General features: G+C 47.7%; 1 protein-coding gene across 6 annotated transcripts in view; it reads right to left on the minus strand.

Moving 5' to 3' along the window:
- TDP1 (tyrosyl-DNA phosphodiesterase 1) overlaps window positions 1-17286 on the minus strand; it is an 84506-nt gene that overhangs the window by 20140 nt on the left and 47080 nt on the right. For 4 of the 6 annotated variants that reach the window (XM_082383700.1, XM_082383698.1, XM_082383701.1 and 1 more), the window contains exon 14: window positions 5747-5849. The exons of the other annotated variants lie outside the window; for them this stretch is intronic. In XM_082383700.1, the coding sequence (XP_082239826.1) occupies window positions 5747-5849 (103 nt within the window). The remainder of the gene's footprint in view (window positions 1-5746; window positions 5850-17286) is intronic. 6 annotated transcript variants of the gene reach the window in all.

Genomic DNA, 17286 nt, shown 5'->3' on the forward strand with positions numbered 1-17286 from the left:
GGGAAAAAAATCAGTATTTGGTTACCAGGGACTTATCAGCTTCCAGATCAATCCCAGAAGTTTCAAATGGCATCATAATTATGAGTGGGAAGTGCTGGCTCTCCATCCACTGCAGTTTGTAGGCCACACAGCGTGTCCCTTCACACGGCCATTGGTTCCTGAGTGACAGGCCTGTATGACGGCTGTGGGAAAGGAGAGCTGCCGGGTTTCTTCCGGCCGACCACCTCTGCAGCGCTTGAGACCGTGCCGTTCTGGGCACAAAACCTGACCGTTTGCAATGCTGGCCTCAAGTCAGCGTTCAGGAGCACAGAGATCAGGATGGCCACTGGTGAAGGACAGAAGTGGCAATTCCGGCTGCTGCTAACTCAGAAACGTGGGCGTTTCGGACATGGAGTTCTGCCTAAGGGCCACAAAGGTGGGCTGATCTCAAGAAACTGGATTTTGGATGCTGTCCAGTCAGAAGAACGACTACAAAACTGGGTGCTAAGTAAGTCTTTGGCAAATGTGTAACTAAAGGTATAAAAAGACGTATCTTGATAGTACTGAAGGGAGAAACCCAAAGAAAGAAATCACACTGGGCTTCATTTCACAACAAACTGCCTTACTGTCAGTAACTCTTTTAAGATTATGGCCAATACAGAAATCTTTAAGACATTAAATGAATATATAGGGATTGGCATTTGTAGTTAAGGCAACAGACTTCCGTGAGTGAGTGAGAGCGAGCGTGAGCCTGTGTGTACGGTTTAGTTTGCACAGAACAGCCACAGGTGAGCCATCCCACGCTGCAAGTTGCTCACAACGAGATTCGTGAGCACACTTAAGCACCTCCTGCACCCGACGCCCCTTGGACTAAATCCACGTTGCCTCTGCAGCCACTGCTTTGCACACGCGTTCTCCTCACAGAAAGGGGAGAGGGTACTCCGCGAACCTCAAGGGAGCAACACCGACAGACTTCACTCAGAGCCTCCCGTGTGCCGGCCCTCCGTGAGAGCAGCTCCCAGCCCAGTCAAGGAGACACACGAGTCATCGATGACGACACAGGGGACACAGGAAAAGCCCCGGTTCTCGAAGGCTGTGGGGCGCAGAGGAGCAGAGATGTGAGAGGCAGGTGGGGTTAGGGGCCTCGGGGGGTCGTTCCTGCTACAGATTAAGGCTGCTGAGAAGGGTGGTGTGGTGGCTCATTCTACGTGTCAACGTGACTGGGCCATGGGATACCCAGGTAACCGGTAAACATCACTCTGGGCATCTCTGAGGGTGTTTCTGCATGGGGTTAATATTTGAATCAGTGGACTGAGTAAAGATGATCCCCGCCAACAATGTACCATCCAGCCAGTAGGGGGACTGAGTGGAACAAAAAGGCCGAGGAAGGGCTGCTTGGCTGGGACATCTGTCTTCTCCTAAACTCAGACTGGGACGGAAAGCATGGGGTCCTGGTCCTCAGGCCTTCAGACTCGGGCTGGCCCACACCACCAGCCCTCCTGGTCTCCAGCTCACAGATGGCAGGGCTTGGGACTCCTTGCGCTCCAGAATCATGTGAGCCAATTCCTCACAGTAAGTCTCTTTCTCTGTGTATCTATATATCCTATTGGTTCTGTTTCTCCAGAGAAGGCTAAGGGGCCTGGTCCAGAATGAGAGGCCGTCGCTCTGTGTGGCTGGAACACGAAAGGCCAGGATTGAGAGGGAAGAGGTCAGACCCGAGGAGTCAGGAGTCAGGCCGCAAAGGGAAAAGCAGGCCATGCTAAGGAGTCATCGGATTTGAAGCAGGTGGGCGACATGACCAGATTCATGGTCTGTAGAGGTTCTGGCAGCAGTGGGCTGAGCAGCTTGGAGGTGGCCTAGGAAGTGGGCCGGGAGGCAGGTCTGGACGCGGTGGCAGCAGGGATGGCCAGAAGTGACAGATTTACAGGGAGCATTAGGAGTTAGGGGTGACAAGCCTAGGTGATTAAACAGATGTGGGGGGAGAGCGAGGAGTCGGGGATGACTTCCTGCAACCTGAGCTGGGACAGTGGGGGGAAGGCCAGGAACAGTTCATTCCGAATCAGAATTTTATAACGGTGTGGCGCAGGTGATTAAGATGATGATTTTGACGGTATCTGTAAGGCCCTTCTCCTCAAGTACCCTTGAATGATATAAATTACACTATAATCCTAAGGGGAGATAAGTTTTATAGATTCAAATTCTCTGAAAATTGGCCTGATGAGACCACTAACCCTGCCTAAAAAACTGATGGCTTTCCACTATTTGCGTGGGACAAAGTCTACTCCAGCACGTCCTGCTTGCCACCTTCCTTCATCCTTCAGAATAGGACTCCAAACGCAGAGCCCAGGCCACCCCCGGCCCCTTCCAGGCACGTGGAGCTGGTTGCTATTTCTCAGATATAATGTGCACTGTTCCCTCTGGCTGGGAGCCTCATCTCCCCTGATGGTGGGTTGAGCCCACATTCATTTTTCAAGACCCGGGTCAAACGTCATCTAAATGAAGCCTTCCCCAAGCCCCCCCAGGCAGACTGCTCACTCCCTCTTCTCAGTCCTTATATTCTGGATGCCCCATAGCTCTCATCACCTACTTGTGTCTGCTTCCTTAACTTATCCATGAGCTTCCTGAGAACAAAGACTCCATCTCTTCCTCCTTGTGTTCCCAGGAGGAACCAAAAAGGATGCAGGAGGTGCTTGTGGAGCTGACGGTACAAGAGGTCATCTCAGGCAGCCAGATGTCCGGTGACGAGCCTGGCATGCATTCTGAGGAGGGAAAGCCGCTCCTTCACAAGCTAAGTCTCATTCTGTGCTCCTATAGCCTCAGCAAGATGACTAATTACCTCCTGTCATAGATCTTTGGGTTGCCCTCAAAGTCAAAACCATAAATGTTAATTCTGTGAGGGCCAAACAAAGGTCTACTACTTTCCCAGAAGCTCCACGTAACAGTAAATGATGCAGATGAGTTATAGTAGCTTAAGGACAAAGTCTCCTATGTTGCAAGATCCCCTTTAACTGCTTTCTGCAGATAAAACACACATCAACCCACTTACAGGTGAAACCCTCTGGCAGTAAGTTCCTACCTCTTGAGTGGCTTCCTAGCTCACAACAAACCCCCTTTTCTGGAAACAGGCCCCTACTGGGGGACGGGGTTGGGAAGGAGAGAGGCGCGCAGGGCAGACCCAAGCTTGCGCAGTGACTGTAAATGCAGGACCCCTGGTAACAGGGCCGAGAAGCCATGTGGTGGAGTCACAGCAGGGGCGGCAGCCCAGAGAGCCCGCCTGCTGCCCGGGCCCCAGAGCTGGCCGGCCCATCCCTCCCACGTCTCAGCTGTTCCTCCCTTCCCTTGATTCCATGACACTCCCCCTTCTGTGGGCCTATGTCAGCTCAAGTTCGTGTCTATAAAATGCACCTAAAAGAACTCGGACACCCGCTTTGAGCCCTCTGGGCTCTGCACGCTCAGGCCAGGTGCCCTCCTCACATGTCTAAGCACCCAAGCTCGCACCTGGGACGTCTCTCAAACAAGGCGTCTGCTTCCCTTCTACGACCTTCTTGCTCAACTCGACCCATAGCTCCTTAGGAGGCAAGGTCAAATACTTGCGTACTGTCCACACGCCTCATCTCAGCGCTTTGCCCAAGTCATTTATGATTTGCTAAAGGACACGACGATCCGCCCAGATGGGAAAAAGTCTGATGGCAAGACAGCGGCAGTGTGTGGGTCCTTGTTAATGTTGTGGAGCAAGCCTGCTGTAAAGCACTGCTCCCCATGGGATCTGCACGTTGAGACGCCATGGAACCGCCTGCTGGAGAAGCCACTGTCTCAGTATGTCAACTACACGGTCCCCCTGCTGGGGGCCTCACTCTTGAATCTGCTGGCACAGGACGGGGGGGGAGTCCATTTTTTAATATTCTTGCCTGATGGTTTTTATAAATAACTAAATCTCTACTTTACCAAGAATGCGCTCTAGTGGGACTCGCTCTTATTCCAAAAGTATAGAAATAATAGTCTAGTCCAGAGTCAATTTGGGGATTCTAAATGATTATGCCCATTCTTTCTCTAATGTACACACAGAAACAATATTAGAGGTAAAAATTAGTAGCTTAGAAGGGTTGAGTGGTCCTGGAAGTGCAGTATACTTCTTTCCTAGCATCATTTTCATGATGAGGGATAAGGTCAGAACAGTTAGAAATGACTAGAATTTTGCAAATGCTGACATGAAAAGCCAACCAAGAGCGACGCAGAATTTATTCCTTTACTTAGGTGATTATTGGGAGATAATTCTAGCCTGAGTTCGAAGCTACAGCCACTATAATCACACCACATGACTGTGTATTATTACCCTGGTGCTGAGAATCTCCTACCTCCCTGTGATACAGCTGAGAGATCACAGGAGAATCAGTTAGAGACGGAGGCTTGAGAGCTAGATCCACTCAGCGGTGGAACCTTAGGGAAGTCACCTCCTTGTCTACGGAAACCATCTACTGACGGGGCTGCGAAGGTGATCTTTAGCTGTAAGCAGCATTAGGATCTGCTGTTTGACTCTACAGGAAAGAAACAAAAAGTGCTAGAATCTGCCCTCAGGAGAGGCCTGTGGGACAGTTTAGTAGTGAAACCCTCTGAGACAGAGAAAAGGATGGATAAAGAGTGGTGAGGGGAGGAGAAAGGGAGAGAGGAGCTCTTCCCCAGAGCATGCGTGAGAAAAGGAACAGTGGGGAGGCCTGTCAGGCTGGGCGGGAGGGCAATCTCAGCTCGCCTTGAGACGATACCCACACATCACAGGGCCTGGATATAAGTCTCGGGACAAGCACACAGCACTGCCCTGGCTAAGTCTTCTGGTCCAGCCCAAGTGGTTTGCCATGGGGCTGCATCACGTGTGTGTTTAGCTCAACTAGAGCAAGGGGCAAAAAAAAGAAAAAGAAAAAAGCATTAGGCATCACATGGTGTGGGCAGTTCCAACTGCATCCGCCAACGAGTGTGTGCCCAGAGTGGGGTTGGGGGTGAGAGGTGGGTACTGGGGACCCTGTGTGCCTCTTAAAGAGGGAACAGCTCTCTGGGCAAGAGGAGTTCTAGTGTTGAGAGAAACATACGGCTTGTAAAACCCAGTCCCTACACGAAAACTAGCTACTCTGTTGGGTGTTCAGCTGCAGAAACTGAGCCCTGTTCCAAAGCCAGGATGCAGGCTGGCTGTTCTGGTGCCCTTCTGGGGGGCTTCCCAGTGAGTCTGGTAACACGTCCTCTGTGACCCCTGGGACTCTGTCTCTAGCAGATGCTGTGAGCTTCCCTGCCTCCCGGCTTGTGCTCAGCCATTCCTCCCACGAGGCTGCCCTTCCCGCTCCTCTCCGCTGATCGAGAATCCTCAGCATCCTTCGTTGCCCCCAAGCCGACCAGCTTCTGAAGGCGGTCTCCAGTCACCTAGAACAAGCCTCGCACTTGGCTGACTCACCCCTTTGGTGACTTGTCACTTACTACCTTATAGTAAATTTTCACATGCTGGTTCACAATCTTCATTTAAAGATTGTTATTAACTTTACCCAAAGCAATGCCTTTGATCACTAATCTGGAACACTCCTTGAGAGCAGCGATCCCCTCACACCCAGAACAGTGATCGGTGAATAAATTCATCGGCTCGAGCCTGTGGTTGGGAGCACGGGCTCCGGGTCAGTGCACAAGCTTGCGACCTCCTGACCTCGGGCAGGTCATCGAGACTCAAGAAGAGAACACAAACCCCCATTCGCTTCACTCGTGACCAATCATCTATCAAGTGTGCACTTACAAATGCTGATGGGAGGAAAAGGACGCCGAGCTCATAGGAGCGGATCATCAGCTGGGCGCCGTTCTTCTCTAACGCTCCCCAGGCGGCCTTGGACAGATTGGCGCTGCGGGGACAAGGACAGGGAGAGGGTTGACTCAGTGAGGCGTTTTAGCGCAGGTCAAACTCCCACAGCTGCGAGAGTGACGGTCAACGCCCGAGAGCTGCAATCATGTCCATTCAGCTTCTGGCAGAGTCCTGCATTGTGGGAAATGGAATGTAAATCCTGCTGTGCTATAATCCTCAAGATTTATCCAACTGCTTGGTGGGAATGTAAATTGATACAGCCACTATGGAGTACAGTATGGCGGTTCCTTAAAAAACTAAAAATAGAACTACCATATGACCCAGCAATCCCACTACTGGGCATATACCCTGAGAAAACCATAATTCAAAAAGAGTCATGTACCACAATGTTCATTGCAGCACTATTTACAATAGCCAGGTCATGGAAGCAACCTAAGTGTCCATCGACAGATGAATGGATAAAGAAGATGTGGCACATATATACAATGGACTATTACTCAGCCATAAAAAGGAACGAGATTGAGTTATTTGTAGTGAGGTGGATGGACCTAGAGTCTTGTCATACAGAGTGAAGTCAGTCAGAAAGAGAAAAACAAATACTGTATGCTAACACATATATACGGACTCTAAAAAAAAAAAATATGGTTCTGAAGAACTTAGGGGCAGGACAGGAATAAAGATGCAGACATAGAGAATGGACTTGAGGACACGGGGAGGGGGAAGGGAAAGCTGAGACGAAGTGAGAGAGTGGCATGGACATATACACACTACCAAATGTAAAATAGATAGCTAGTGGGAAGCAGCCGCATAGCACAGGGAGATCAGCTCGGTGCTTTGTGACCACCTAGAGGGGTGGGATAGGGAGGGTGGGAGGGAGACGCAAGAGGGAGGAGAAATGGGGATATATGTATATGTATAGCTGATTCACTCTGTTATACAGCAGCAACTAACACAACAATGTAAAGCAATTATACTCCCATAAAGATGTTAAAAAAAAAGATTTATCCAACTGCTAATTAGAGATAGCTTCACCCTCACCTGTGCTTTCCCCTGAGGGCAGCTATTAAAATAATTATCCTTCCTTAGGAAGACCCCCACCCCAAAACCCCTTTCCTTTTCACTACCCTGCTGTAGCCCTAGACAGGAGATCTCATTTTGTTGTATATAAAAGTAGCACTTAAGAAAAAAAACTATGTCAAGAAAATGCAAATCAAAACCACAATGAGCTATCACCTCACACCTGTCAATGGCTATCATTAAAAAGACCACAAATAACAAATGTTGGCGAGGATGTGGAGAAAAGGGAACCCGGGTGCAGAGTTAGTGGGAATGTAAACTGATGCAGCCACTATGGAAACAGTATGGAGGTTCCTCAAATAACTAGAAATAGAACTACCATACGATCCAGCAATCCCACTCTGGGGTATATGTTCTACGAAAACAAAAACACTAATTTGAAAAGATACATGCACCCCCATGTTCATAGTAGCATTATTTACAATAGTCAAGATATGGAAGCAACCTAAGTGCCCACCACAGATGAATGGATAAAGAAGATGTGGTATATATTAGCGGTCCCCAACCTTTTTGGCACCAGGGACCAGTTTCGTGGAAGACAATTTTTCCACGGACTGGGGGTGGGGTGGGGGGAGATGGTTTCAGGATGATTCAAGTGCATTACATTTATTGTGTACTTTATTTCTATTATTATTACACTGTAATATATAATGAAATAATTATACAACTCACTATTATGCTGACAGGAGGCAGAGCTCAGGTGGTAACGTGAGCAGTGGGGAGCGGCTACTGTAAATACAGATGAAGCTTCGCTCGCTTGCCCACCGCTCACCTCCTGCTGTGCGGCCCAGTTCCTAACAGGCCACGGACTGGTACCAGTCCGTAGCCCGGGGGTTGGGGACCCCTCGTATATATAATACACACACACACACACACACACACACACACACACACACACACACACTAGAATATTACTCAGTCATGAAAAATGAAAAGTTGCCATCTGCAACAACATGGATGGACATGGAGTGTATTATGCTTATGAAGTCAGACAGAAAAATACTGTATGTTACCACTTACACATGGAATCTAAAAAATAAAACAAACAACTATAAATATAACAAAACAGAAAGAGACTCACAGATACAGAGAACAAACTAGTGGTTACAGTGTGGAGAGGGAAGTGGGGGGCAAGACAGAAGTGGGGGATTAAGAGGTACCACCTACTGTGTATAAAATACATAGGCCACAAGGATATATTGTATAACACAGGGAATAGAGTCAATATTTTATAAAAACTATAAATGGAGTATAATCTATAAAAATACTGAATCACTATATCGTATACCTGAAATTAATATTATAAATCAACTATACTTTAATTAAAAAAAAAACCTATGTCAATGTCATCTTACAGAGTAGTATCTTAAGCTTCACATTCCCTTTTCTGCCTCTGGTTTTGGCCAGGGAGTGCTAATTTCTACTTTCAATCAAAAGAAAACAGCTCCAAGGGCACTAGATTGGTATTTGTATCCAGAAAGAAATAGTGCCTTTACAATCATGTTTTATGTGGACAAAGAGTTGTAGATACGGCTGAAAATCCCACGATGCAGCGGGAGGAAGGCGGCTTGGACCTGCCTGGAGGCGCCAGGATGCAAGCAGGCTGCTCAGGAGCAGAGATGGAACAGCCCCGAGGCATCTTCAGAAACTCTCTCCCGCAGCAAAGCACGCCGAGAGCTCTCATCCATCCGTTAATCAGTGTAAACCCGCTGGGACCATTTTTTTCAATGAGGCTCACCCAAATTCTATCTCATTTTTAGAATGGAGAGTAAAACCTCAGCTATTTAGACCCTTAAAGCCTGACTTTGTGGATAACAGAAAGATTCATTAAAGATTCATTCACTGGGGCATCAACCACTCTCCTGAGCCAAGGGCTGGGACTGCTGTCGTGGAGATTGAAGTCAAGGAGAAACAGGCATCAATAAGGTGCAAAGAACGATCTCTGTTTAGCATTCTATGGGAACAGACAAGGAGGAGTATGGAAATCAGAGCTAAGGAAGCTCTTAAAGCAATTAAGCTATAACTTCAAAAAAAAAAAAAAAAAAAGGGTATTCACAGACCTCCCTACCTTCTTAAATGGACCACACTGAGGACCGGGGACCTTTCTTTGATGCCCAAGAGCCACAGTCATGAACATCACTATCGGTGGTGTGTCACAAAGACATAAAATGCAGAGGAAGTGGGAAGTTGACAATAAAGTGATATTACGACTCTAGAAAAACAGCTTGCTTTTATTTCTCTCGCTTGTTAGTAACATAAAGTGACCGCCTGGGCCGAGACACAGGTTTAGTGGCAAAACCAATCAGTGAGCGTGAGGTGGAAGCCGTCTTCCTATGAATAATTTTTCCAGCTTTCTAGATTATCGCCTTCCTGGTAACTCCCTCAACTTGTCGGCAGAACATTATAGACGAGAGGCACTTTCCGGAAGGCTTATTCTCACTCTTCCCTCACGAATCACGTTTTCCTCAACATCCCAAGATCTGAGGGCTTATTCCAAGGTAAAGATCAGTGGAAATCATGAGAACATCTCCTCAGACGGTTTCCTGCAACCCTCCTTTGTATTTGGCTTCTAGTAGAATTCTAAGCATCTGGAACCTTAAACTCTATCCTGAATAATGAGACTAAAAGTCTCTTGTAGGCTGTCTAGGTGATAAATTTTTATTCCTGAAATAGCATCTCTGATGCTTCTCTACACTCTGAATACACTTTGGATCACTGGTACGCAGGGCGGCCAGCACATGGGGTATATATTTGCAGACTCCGACCCACCTGCTGTGTGTGTGGATGGGCAACCGCCAGTGTCTGGCAGAGGCACAGTGGCACCACAGGGCTGTTTATGACAAGCTTGTTTGCTCCTGAAACGCCGAAGGAGTTCCAGCTTCTCGTCTTCTCCATTCAGGACCCATGCCTACTGCCTGTCCTGGCTTCTTGCTGTGGCCACTATCGCCCCTCAAGCTCAGCTCTCCATGACTCTTCTGTCTCCTGCTGGCCTGAGCTGCTTCTCCTCCAAGTGCTGTGCTTTCATTCTGGGTACTGGATGTGCTTCATCACCTGAGAGCATTGGGGTCTGAACTGACTTTGCATTCTCTGGGGTATCGAACATTTGTAAGTTGGAGAACTTCGGAGGGTAGGATTCTGGATGTCCCGCGTTGTACTGTCCATCAGAAACTCTGCCCAAGCCATTAAGAAAGTAATGGTGAATAAAACAGTGGCTTCTGGGGGATGGAGATGTGTATTAGTCACGGTGTTCAACCAGAGAAGCAGAACCACTTTGGGTGGGTGGGTGTGTGTGTGTGAAATATACAATATATATAATTTACAATAATTTGACATCAGGAAAGTAGCTGTGAGAGCCAGTAAAGCAGTCTGGGTAACGTTGCTGTCTTTGCCCTAGAGCCGCAGCTTGAGGTCTGCAGGGTGGACAGAAGCCACAGAGGATGAATACACAGTGGAGGAGAACAAGCCAGAACCACAAGCAACGAGCTGAAGCCACATATACAGGCTCAAACCATGTCTTTTTGTGCTGCCTCTGGCACTGAGGGTGGGGTGTCCTGCAGAAGCCGGGCCCTCACTGGAGCTAAACGCACATACCTGGCAAGGTCCAGGGTTAGAGAAGTTGCAGCAGGACCAGGAAAAAACGCAGCAATGCAGGGCCAGCTGCCACCTCATGCCGAGAAGGTGAGCCAGCCGAAGGTGACAATGTGTGGGTTATCACGACAGTGCACTTCGCATCTGCCCTCTAAATCCCCACAAGACTCTCCTTTGGGGCCCATCCTAACCAGAAACATACAAGAAAACTAACCGGAAACATACAAGAAAAGGGACTCTGCAAAATGTGGTTCAGCCCTGGTCCAGTCCAGAAAAGGGACTCTGCAAAATGTGTAAAACTGACACATTACAAAGCCTCCACAGGGTGGGATTTTTTTTCCTGAGCCCCTGCTAAGATGACCAACGGTCAGTTATTCAACTGGACAGTTTATGGGCCCCTCAATGACCAGGAGCTCGGCTGTGGTCAGTTCTCTGCCACAGCCTTCAGAGCGTGGCTGTAGCTAAAGATCTGATCTCAGCCCATACTATGGGAATTTTGTCCCACAGTTTAAAGCTTTAAGAGTAAATTTAAACTAATAATGTATAACAGAGAATTCCTGAAAGAAAGCTCAGTAAAGCACAGGGATGCCACATAAGGGACACGGTGAAGAAAGGAAGGCCAATGCTGAGAACAGCTCCCTGGACCCCAAATCAGGAAAGAGGGTATCGCCCACAAAGACACCCAAAGGCACTCCTCTTCCTCCTGGGCCTTAGCTTCTCGTCTCTAGAATGACGGATCTCAGCCGATGAGGCCAAAAATCCCTTTCCAGACAACAGTCTACAACGACTACAGATGTCCATACTCGCCTCTAACTAACTCAGTCCCTCCACCTACATACTCCAACCGCGAAGATAAAATCCATGATAACGTGTTGGGAAAACAGCCATACGAGAAAGGAGAAGGGAGCAAGGAAGGTGATCTCTGGGCCGACCCTGCAATGGCATCTGAAAGCCTAACAAACATCTCATGGCAGAAGCAGCAGAAGCCATTACCTCCAACCCCAGCGTGAGCGCTGGAGCGGCTGACCGAGTTTACTTCTAAGATTCTGTTGCAAGGTGTCTGAATCCCTGAGGATGACTGCTGCTTTGGGAGACGTGTCCTTTGATACAGCACTTCTTTCACGGTTGGTACCTGACGTTGGCAGTGGCTGCCTCGAGCGCAGAGACGCCTAACAGACCGAGCTTTCAGCCACGCATCGCGGAGGACGGGGGTGGGGGAGCAGATGCTCTCACAGACAGAGGCAATAACAGAACCTTGACAGTGGACGTGAGAGAGGATGGAGATGGAGCAGCTGGGGTGACGAGGGGGGAAAACGATCAACTCGAGCTAGTGCTGCTGTCGCCCTGTCCTCAAACCCCACAGCTGCATGCCTGTCACACACACACACACACACACACACACACTGACACTGAGTCACCTTCCCCTTTGCCCCTTTGCATTTGCTGTAGGTTTTCCTGTATTGTGCTCGGGCTCTGTTTCTTTTTATGTACTGAAAAATATTTTTGAGGAATACAGAAAGATATTCTCACTGCAAAGGATGTGAGTTGTATCTAGGTATATGCAAGGATAGAATCTTTAATTTTGATGGATTCTGTTAAATTTCTCTCTAAAACTATGTCTTAATTCTGCCAGTTATCCACTTTTAAATTGTCATTTGTCTTTTTTATTGATATACAGTGTGCAATAGTTTCCCGCTGCTGCTCTTACAAATTGCCACAAATTTAGTGGCTTGAAACAACACAAATCTTTGGTCTTACACTTCTGGAGGTCAGAGTCTGGAGTGGGTCTTGCTGGGCTAAAACAGGGTGTTGGCAGCTTCCCTTTCTTCCCCTCCAAACCTGCTGTCTGACTTCCACTCAAATAATATTCTTTTTTTTTTTTTAAACATCTTTATTGAAGTATAATTGCCTTACAATGGTGTGTTAGCTTCTGCTTTATAACAAAGTGAATCAGTTATACATATACAATATGTTCCCATATCTCTTCCCTCTTGCATCTCCCTCCCTCCCACCCTCCCTATCCCACCCCTCTAGGTGGTCACAAAGCACCGAGCTGATCTCCCTGTGCTATATGCGGCTGCTTCCCACTAGCTATCTATTTTACATCAAATAATATTCTTAACTGCCAAACCCCGTGGGCTTCTAGACCAGTGGTTCTCAACTGGGGGTGATTTTGCCCCTAGGGGACATTTAGCAATGTCTGGGGACATTTTCTAGAGGCCAGGGACGCTGCGAGATACCCAACAATGCACAGGACGGCCCCGTAACAAAGAACGACCTGGCCCCAGATGTTCAGGAGTGCTGCAGCTGACCTACCGCTGTAGACCTCTCTGCTGTGCTGATGTGGTTTTCTCCTCCTCCTCTGCCTCTGGTTTCCTTGGCTTTCTCTCCACTTGACTATTCTGGTTCTCCCCCAGCTCTCTGACTCAGCTTCTCCCAGATTTGCTGCTCTTTCCACCCCGAACTGTACCCTCTAAGTTTCTGCTCTGCCCTTGGTTCCTCTTCTCTTCCCTGCCACAGCGACTTTCCCACTCACCACCCGCAACCGTTACTTTAACAAGATGACGCTCAGACTCGTCCAACTTTGATCATCAAATTTCCAAATGGGCATCTGCACCACAAGGTGGATCTCTCCACTGGGATATCACATGGTTACCCCAAATCCAACACCCCAAAACCGAAAACTATCAGCATGCCTTCCCCTCTGAAAACCAGCTTTCTTTTGAATTTGATTCTGTCCACAATCTCAGTCAGGCTCAGAAATCTCAGGGACTTTGGTCTTCTCAGTTCCACTGGCAGCTATGTACAGTCAGAGATCAAGCTTTTTTAACCCCTTGTAACATTCTCTTTCTCTTTCCAAGAAGATCTCCCTAGTTCAGTCCTTTCCACCCCAGACTTAGATCCAAACGGATTGCCCTGTCTCTGGTTTCTCATTCTATGTCTTCCTCCAGTGGCTCTCCAAGTATCAATGCATCCTTTCTCCTGAAGCATATATAAAGCACATGTATAGCCTGGCATTTAGGAAACTCCACAGTCCGACCAAGTTTATGCTCTTCAATCTTCTTTCTTTTTTTAAAAATAAATTTATTTATTTATTTTTGGCTGTGTTGGGTCTTCGTTGCTGTGCGCGGGCTTTCTCTAGTTGTGGCGAGCGGGGGCTACTCTTCGTCACGGTGCGCGGGCTTCTCATTGTGGTGGCTTCTCCTGTTGTGGAGCACCAGCTCTAGGTGCGTGGGCTCAGTAGTTGTGGCGCACAGGCTCAGTTGCTCCACGGCATGTGGGATCTTCCCAGACTAGGGCTTGAACCCATGTCCCCTGCACTGGCAGGCGGATTCTCAACCACTGTGCCACCAGGGAAGCCCCCCTTCAACCTTATTTTGCAGCATGTCTTTTCATGACTCCCCTACCGTTAACTGAATTGATTTACCGACTGCCTCCACATCTTCGCAAACATCATTTCCTTGTCCACGATGCCTTCCACCCTACCCACTCCTGTGGATAACTGAGCCCTTTCCCCTCCATCAAGAAGCTGTTGATGGCTATTCCAGCCCACAGATGTCTCCCAGGACTGAATCCTGCAGATGTTAGGCAGGCAGGAAATATCTAATTAATTCGACAAAAGAGACTAATACACAAAGGCTTAGAAGGTACAATTTATCAAGACTATTTTGTTCATTGTGGTTAGAGAATTAAAAACTTTTAAACCACAAAATCTAGGGAAAAAGTCTAATTGTTGACAAGTAAGCAGGAGAGGCACAGTAGGCCAGTGGGTGAGAGCAGTCTGCGCTCACATACCTTTCAATCACAATTAGAGCCAACACTGCTCATCTTCAAGTTCCGTACCTGTAAGGTCTGGTAATGCAGCTGCCTCATAAAAGTGATGTGCAGATTATATCAGATAAGGTGTGTAAAGTCCCAGGCACATACATGATGCTTAATAGATACTACCTATTACCATCACTGAATACTTGGCTAAATTTATGGGAGGCTGACTCTGGTCCTTCTCTCTGGTGTGACTCACCAAGCAATGGAATTGTCCAGAAGGCAGGTCCATTTGGGCCTCCTAATCCTAGAAGGTTATAGTGGTAGATGGGTCCAAAAATCATTCATCAGATTGCTTCACTGATTCAATAATCCTATCACAAGTCCCCGAGGCAGAGATACAGTGAGCTTCTATTTTATTTTGTAAAGTATGTCCAAAGGATTTTGGTCTCCTTGATACAGATATATGTCTACCAATTTTCAATACAGATATGAATGATAAAGTGCCAGGAACTTAAAAGCATGGTTAAAATTAAACCAATCCTGCAGATGTCCAACAATCTTGTCAGATTAAGTACCAAAAAGGACACATCACATGAGCTGTGTTTTGGGGGCTGGTATCTGATTTATAGATACAATGTATCAACAAAGAAATGCCAGCAGAAAAAGAAAAATGAAAATGATTATGACCCATGTTTTTCCACAGATAAGCAAGAGCAGAGTCTAGAAGAGATAAGATACGTGGGTGTGGGCTTTTGCAAGTTACGATTCTGACAGATCACCAAATAACTGAGAAATCCACTTGCAACCTCACTTTGTTTCTCATTCACAGGCATGTTAACGACCCCCTTTTGAATCTGGATTTGGAAGCCTAGCTTTCAATCCACGACACAGTCCAGCCTAGCGGTCAACTTAGTCTGTAAAAGAATCCATCTCTCTTTGATCCCACAAGTCGAATCACACGGGCTTAAAAAGCCATCACGTCAGCATCCAGAATCCAAAATGACAAAAAACACTGTCAAGCGGGATCAAAAGTTGCTTATCAAATTTTGGGTCAAAACTGGTATTTAGAACACCATATCAAACAATTTCAGTGTATACTTAATAGTAACCAATGTGATAACCCAAAACTGATTGCTATTTCATTTTCTACTGAAACGTTCCATTATTTTGGTCCATCTCCTATAGTGGAAAGGCAAAACAAGAACTTGAAAAGAGCAACACGTTCGTAAGATTTGAGTTTTGGTTTTGGTCAGCTGTTACCTTGGGGTTACATCCTTTGGGCACCAATTTCTTTGTCTATAATATGGGTTTAACACCATCTGTTCACTTCACTGGGTTATAATGAGGAATGAATAAAATAATCTAGGTGAAAAGTGCTTAGGAAATTGTAAAGAACGGCACAAAGGAAACATTTGGAAAGTATTAATACTTTGAACAGATCCATGAAATTTTGTTAGAATAGGCTCTGGGAGGCTATCTACTGTAATATATTTTTAACTTTTTTTTTTTTTTCCTAACCTGGAGAGTCCTTTGTTCAAAGGAAACATTTAAAGCAGGACAGTGAGCTCTGAAAGTGGTTTCCAGGACCCTGAGGGCTCCAGGGAACACGGCCCCAAACCACTGATCTAGCCCAGCCCCTGGTTTCCCACGTGGGGAAACAGCTCAGAAAACGGACGGAGCTGTGGAGAGCAAGGGTGTGGCTGCAGGCAGTGGACCGTTTATAATCCAGGTAGCACTGAGAGGTCTGATGAATAGCCAGTATTCGGTCGATTCCCTTAGAGACCTTGAAAGGCTTTCTGAAGAAGAGCCCTCCCTGAGCCCCCAAACAAAGTCTGTGACGGCAAGTACCTCGCCTTTGCTTCCCTGGGTCCCACAGTGGGGCAGCCTCTGGGAACCTCACAGCCAATAGCACCAACTACTGATGCCGCAGAGCCAACAAGTGGTTTCCCCAGAAACCTTCCGAGACGGCGTGAGGGGCAGCCTCCTTGGGGTGAGCGACCAGCTCCACGAACTGTGCCTGCGTCTGTCACTTCCCCAGAGAGTTCCGTTCACGACCTTGCAGGTAACCCAATTCTTCCAGCTTCCTCCCGCCCTGCTCTCGTCAGCCTGTTCCTCTGGATTCTTCTGTAAGGTTTCTATTGCGAATGCCCCTCTGCTTTTCCCTTCTGCGGCCACCTTTATAGTTCTGTGTCTGGAACTCTGCACCAGTCTCTCAGTAAGTTTTCTCTGCCCCCATGCTTTATTTCCTCTATTCTATCCCATAAACCAATTCCAGAAAGAGTCATGACTTAGAAGAAAGAGCCGTTCAAGTGCTGGTTCGACCATGTCCTCGATGAGCAGCCTCGGCTCTGCACCCGTTTCTACATTCATAAAACACCTGCTCTGCTTAGATCTCAGAGGGCATGGGGATGGCCTTATCGTGGGAACACTACATCAGTTATAAAGCCTTGAACAAGGACAGACAACATCAGTAACATTAGCAAAACACTGTTGGCGATCTCACTCCCTTGTTCAAAGGCATTCAGTGCTCCCCACCCACGAAGCCTCAAGTCCTCTGCCCGTCAGGCCAGCGCCACAAACCCTGCCCTATCCACTGGTCAGGCTGCTCTCCCACCCCACAGCTCTCCATGCCAGCCCAGACCACCGCCCCCTCTGGCAGCGCCCCCTGCCTCAGGACTTCAAGTACATGATTTCTTCTACCTAATGTTCCACCTCGGCCTATCAAACACAAAACGTGCCACGTCCCGAAGCTTCATCTAGTTATTTTATGCAGAAGTGATCTCTCTCTTCTCTGAACCACCACCCCTGCATTACTGCCACCCTGGATGCCCTGAACTGCCACAGTGTAAACTGTGAATTCCCCTGAACACACACACGTGCGCACACCCACCTACGTCCCGATCAAGCTCTCGGTGGATGGGCAGATCTAGTGATCAATATCCCAAGCTCGGGGACGTCTGCAGGCCCATAGGCCCAGCATGGCATCAAGAATAGGTACTGAATGTGCATCTGCAAAGGCAGAGCAGATGAGCAAACGACTGAATGAT

The sequence above is a fragment of the Balaenoptera borealis genome (assembly GCF_965194805.1).
Source record: "Balaenoptera borealis genome assembly, chromosome: 3".
Classification (NCBI taxonomy): Eukaryota; Metazoa; Chordata; class Mammalia; order Artiodactyla; family Balaenopteridae; genus Balaenoptera; species Balaenoptera borealis.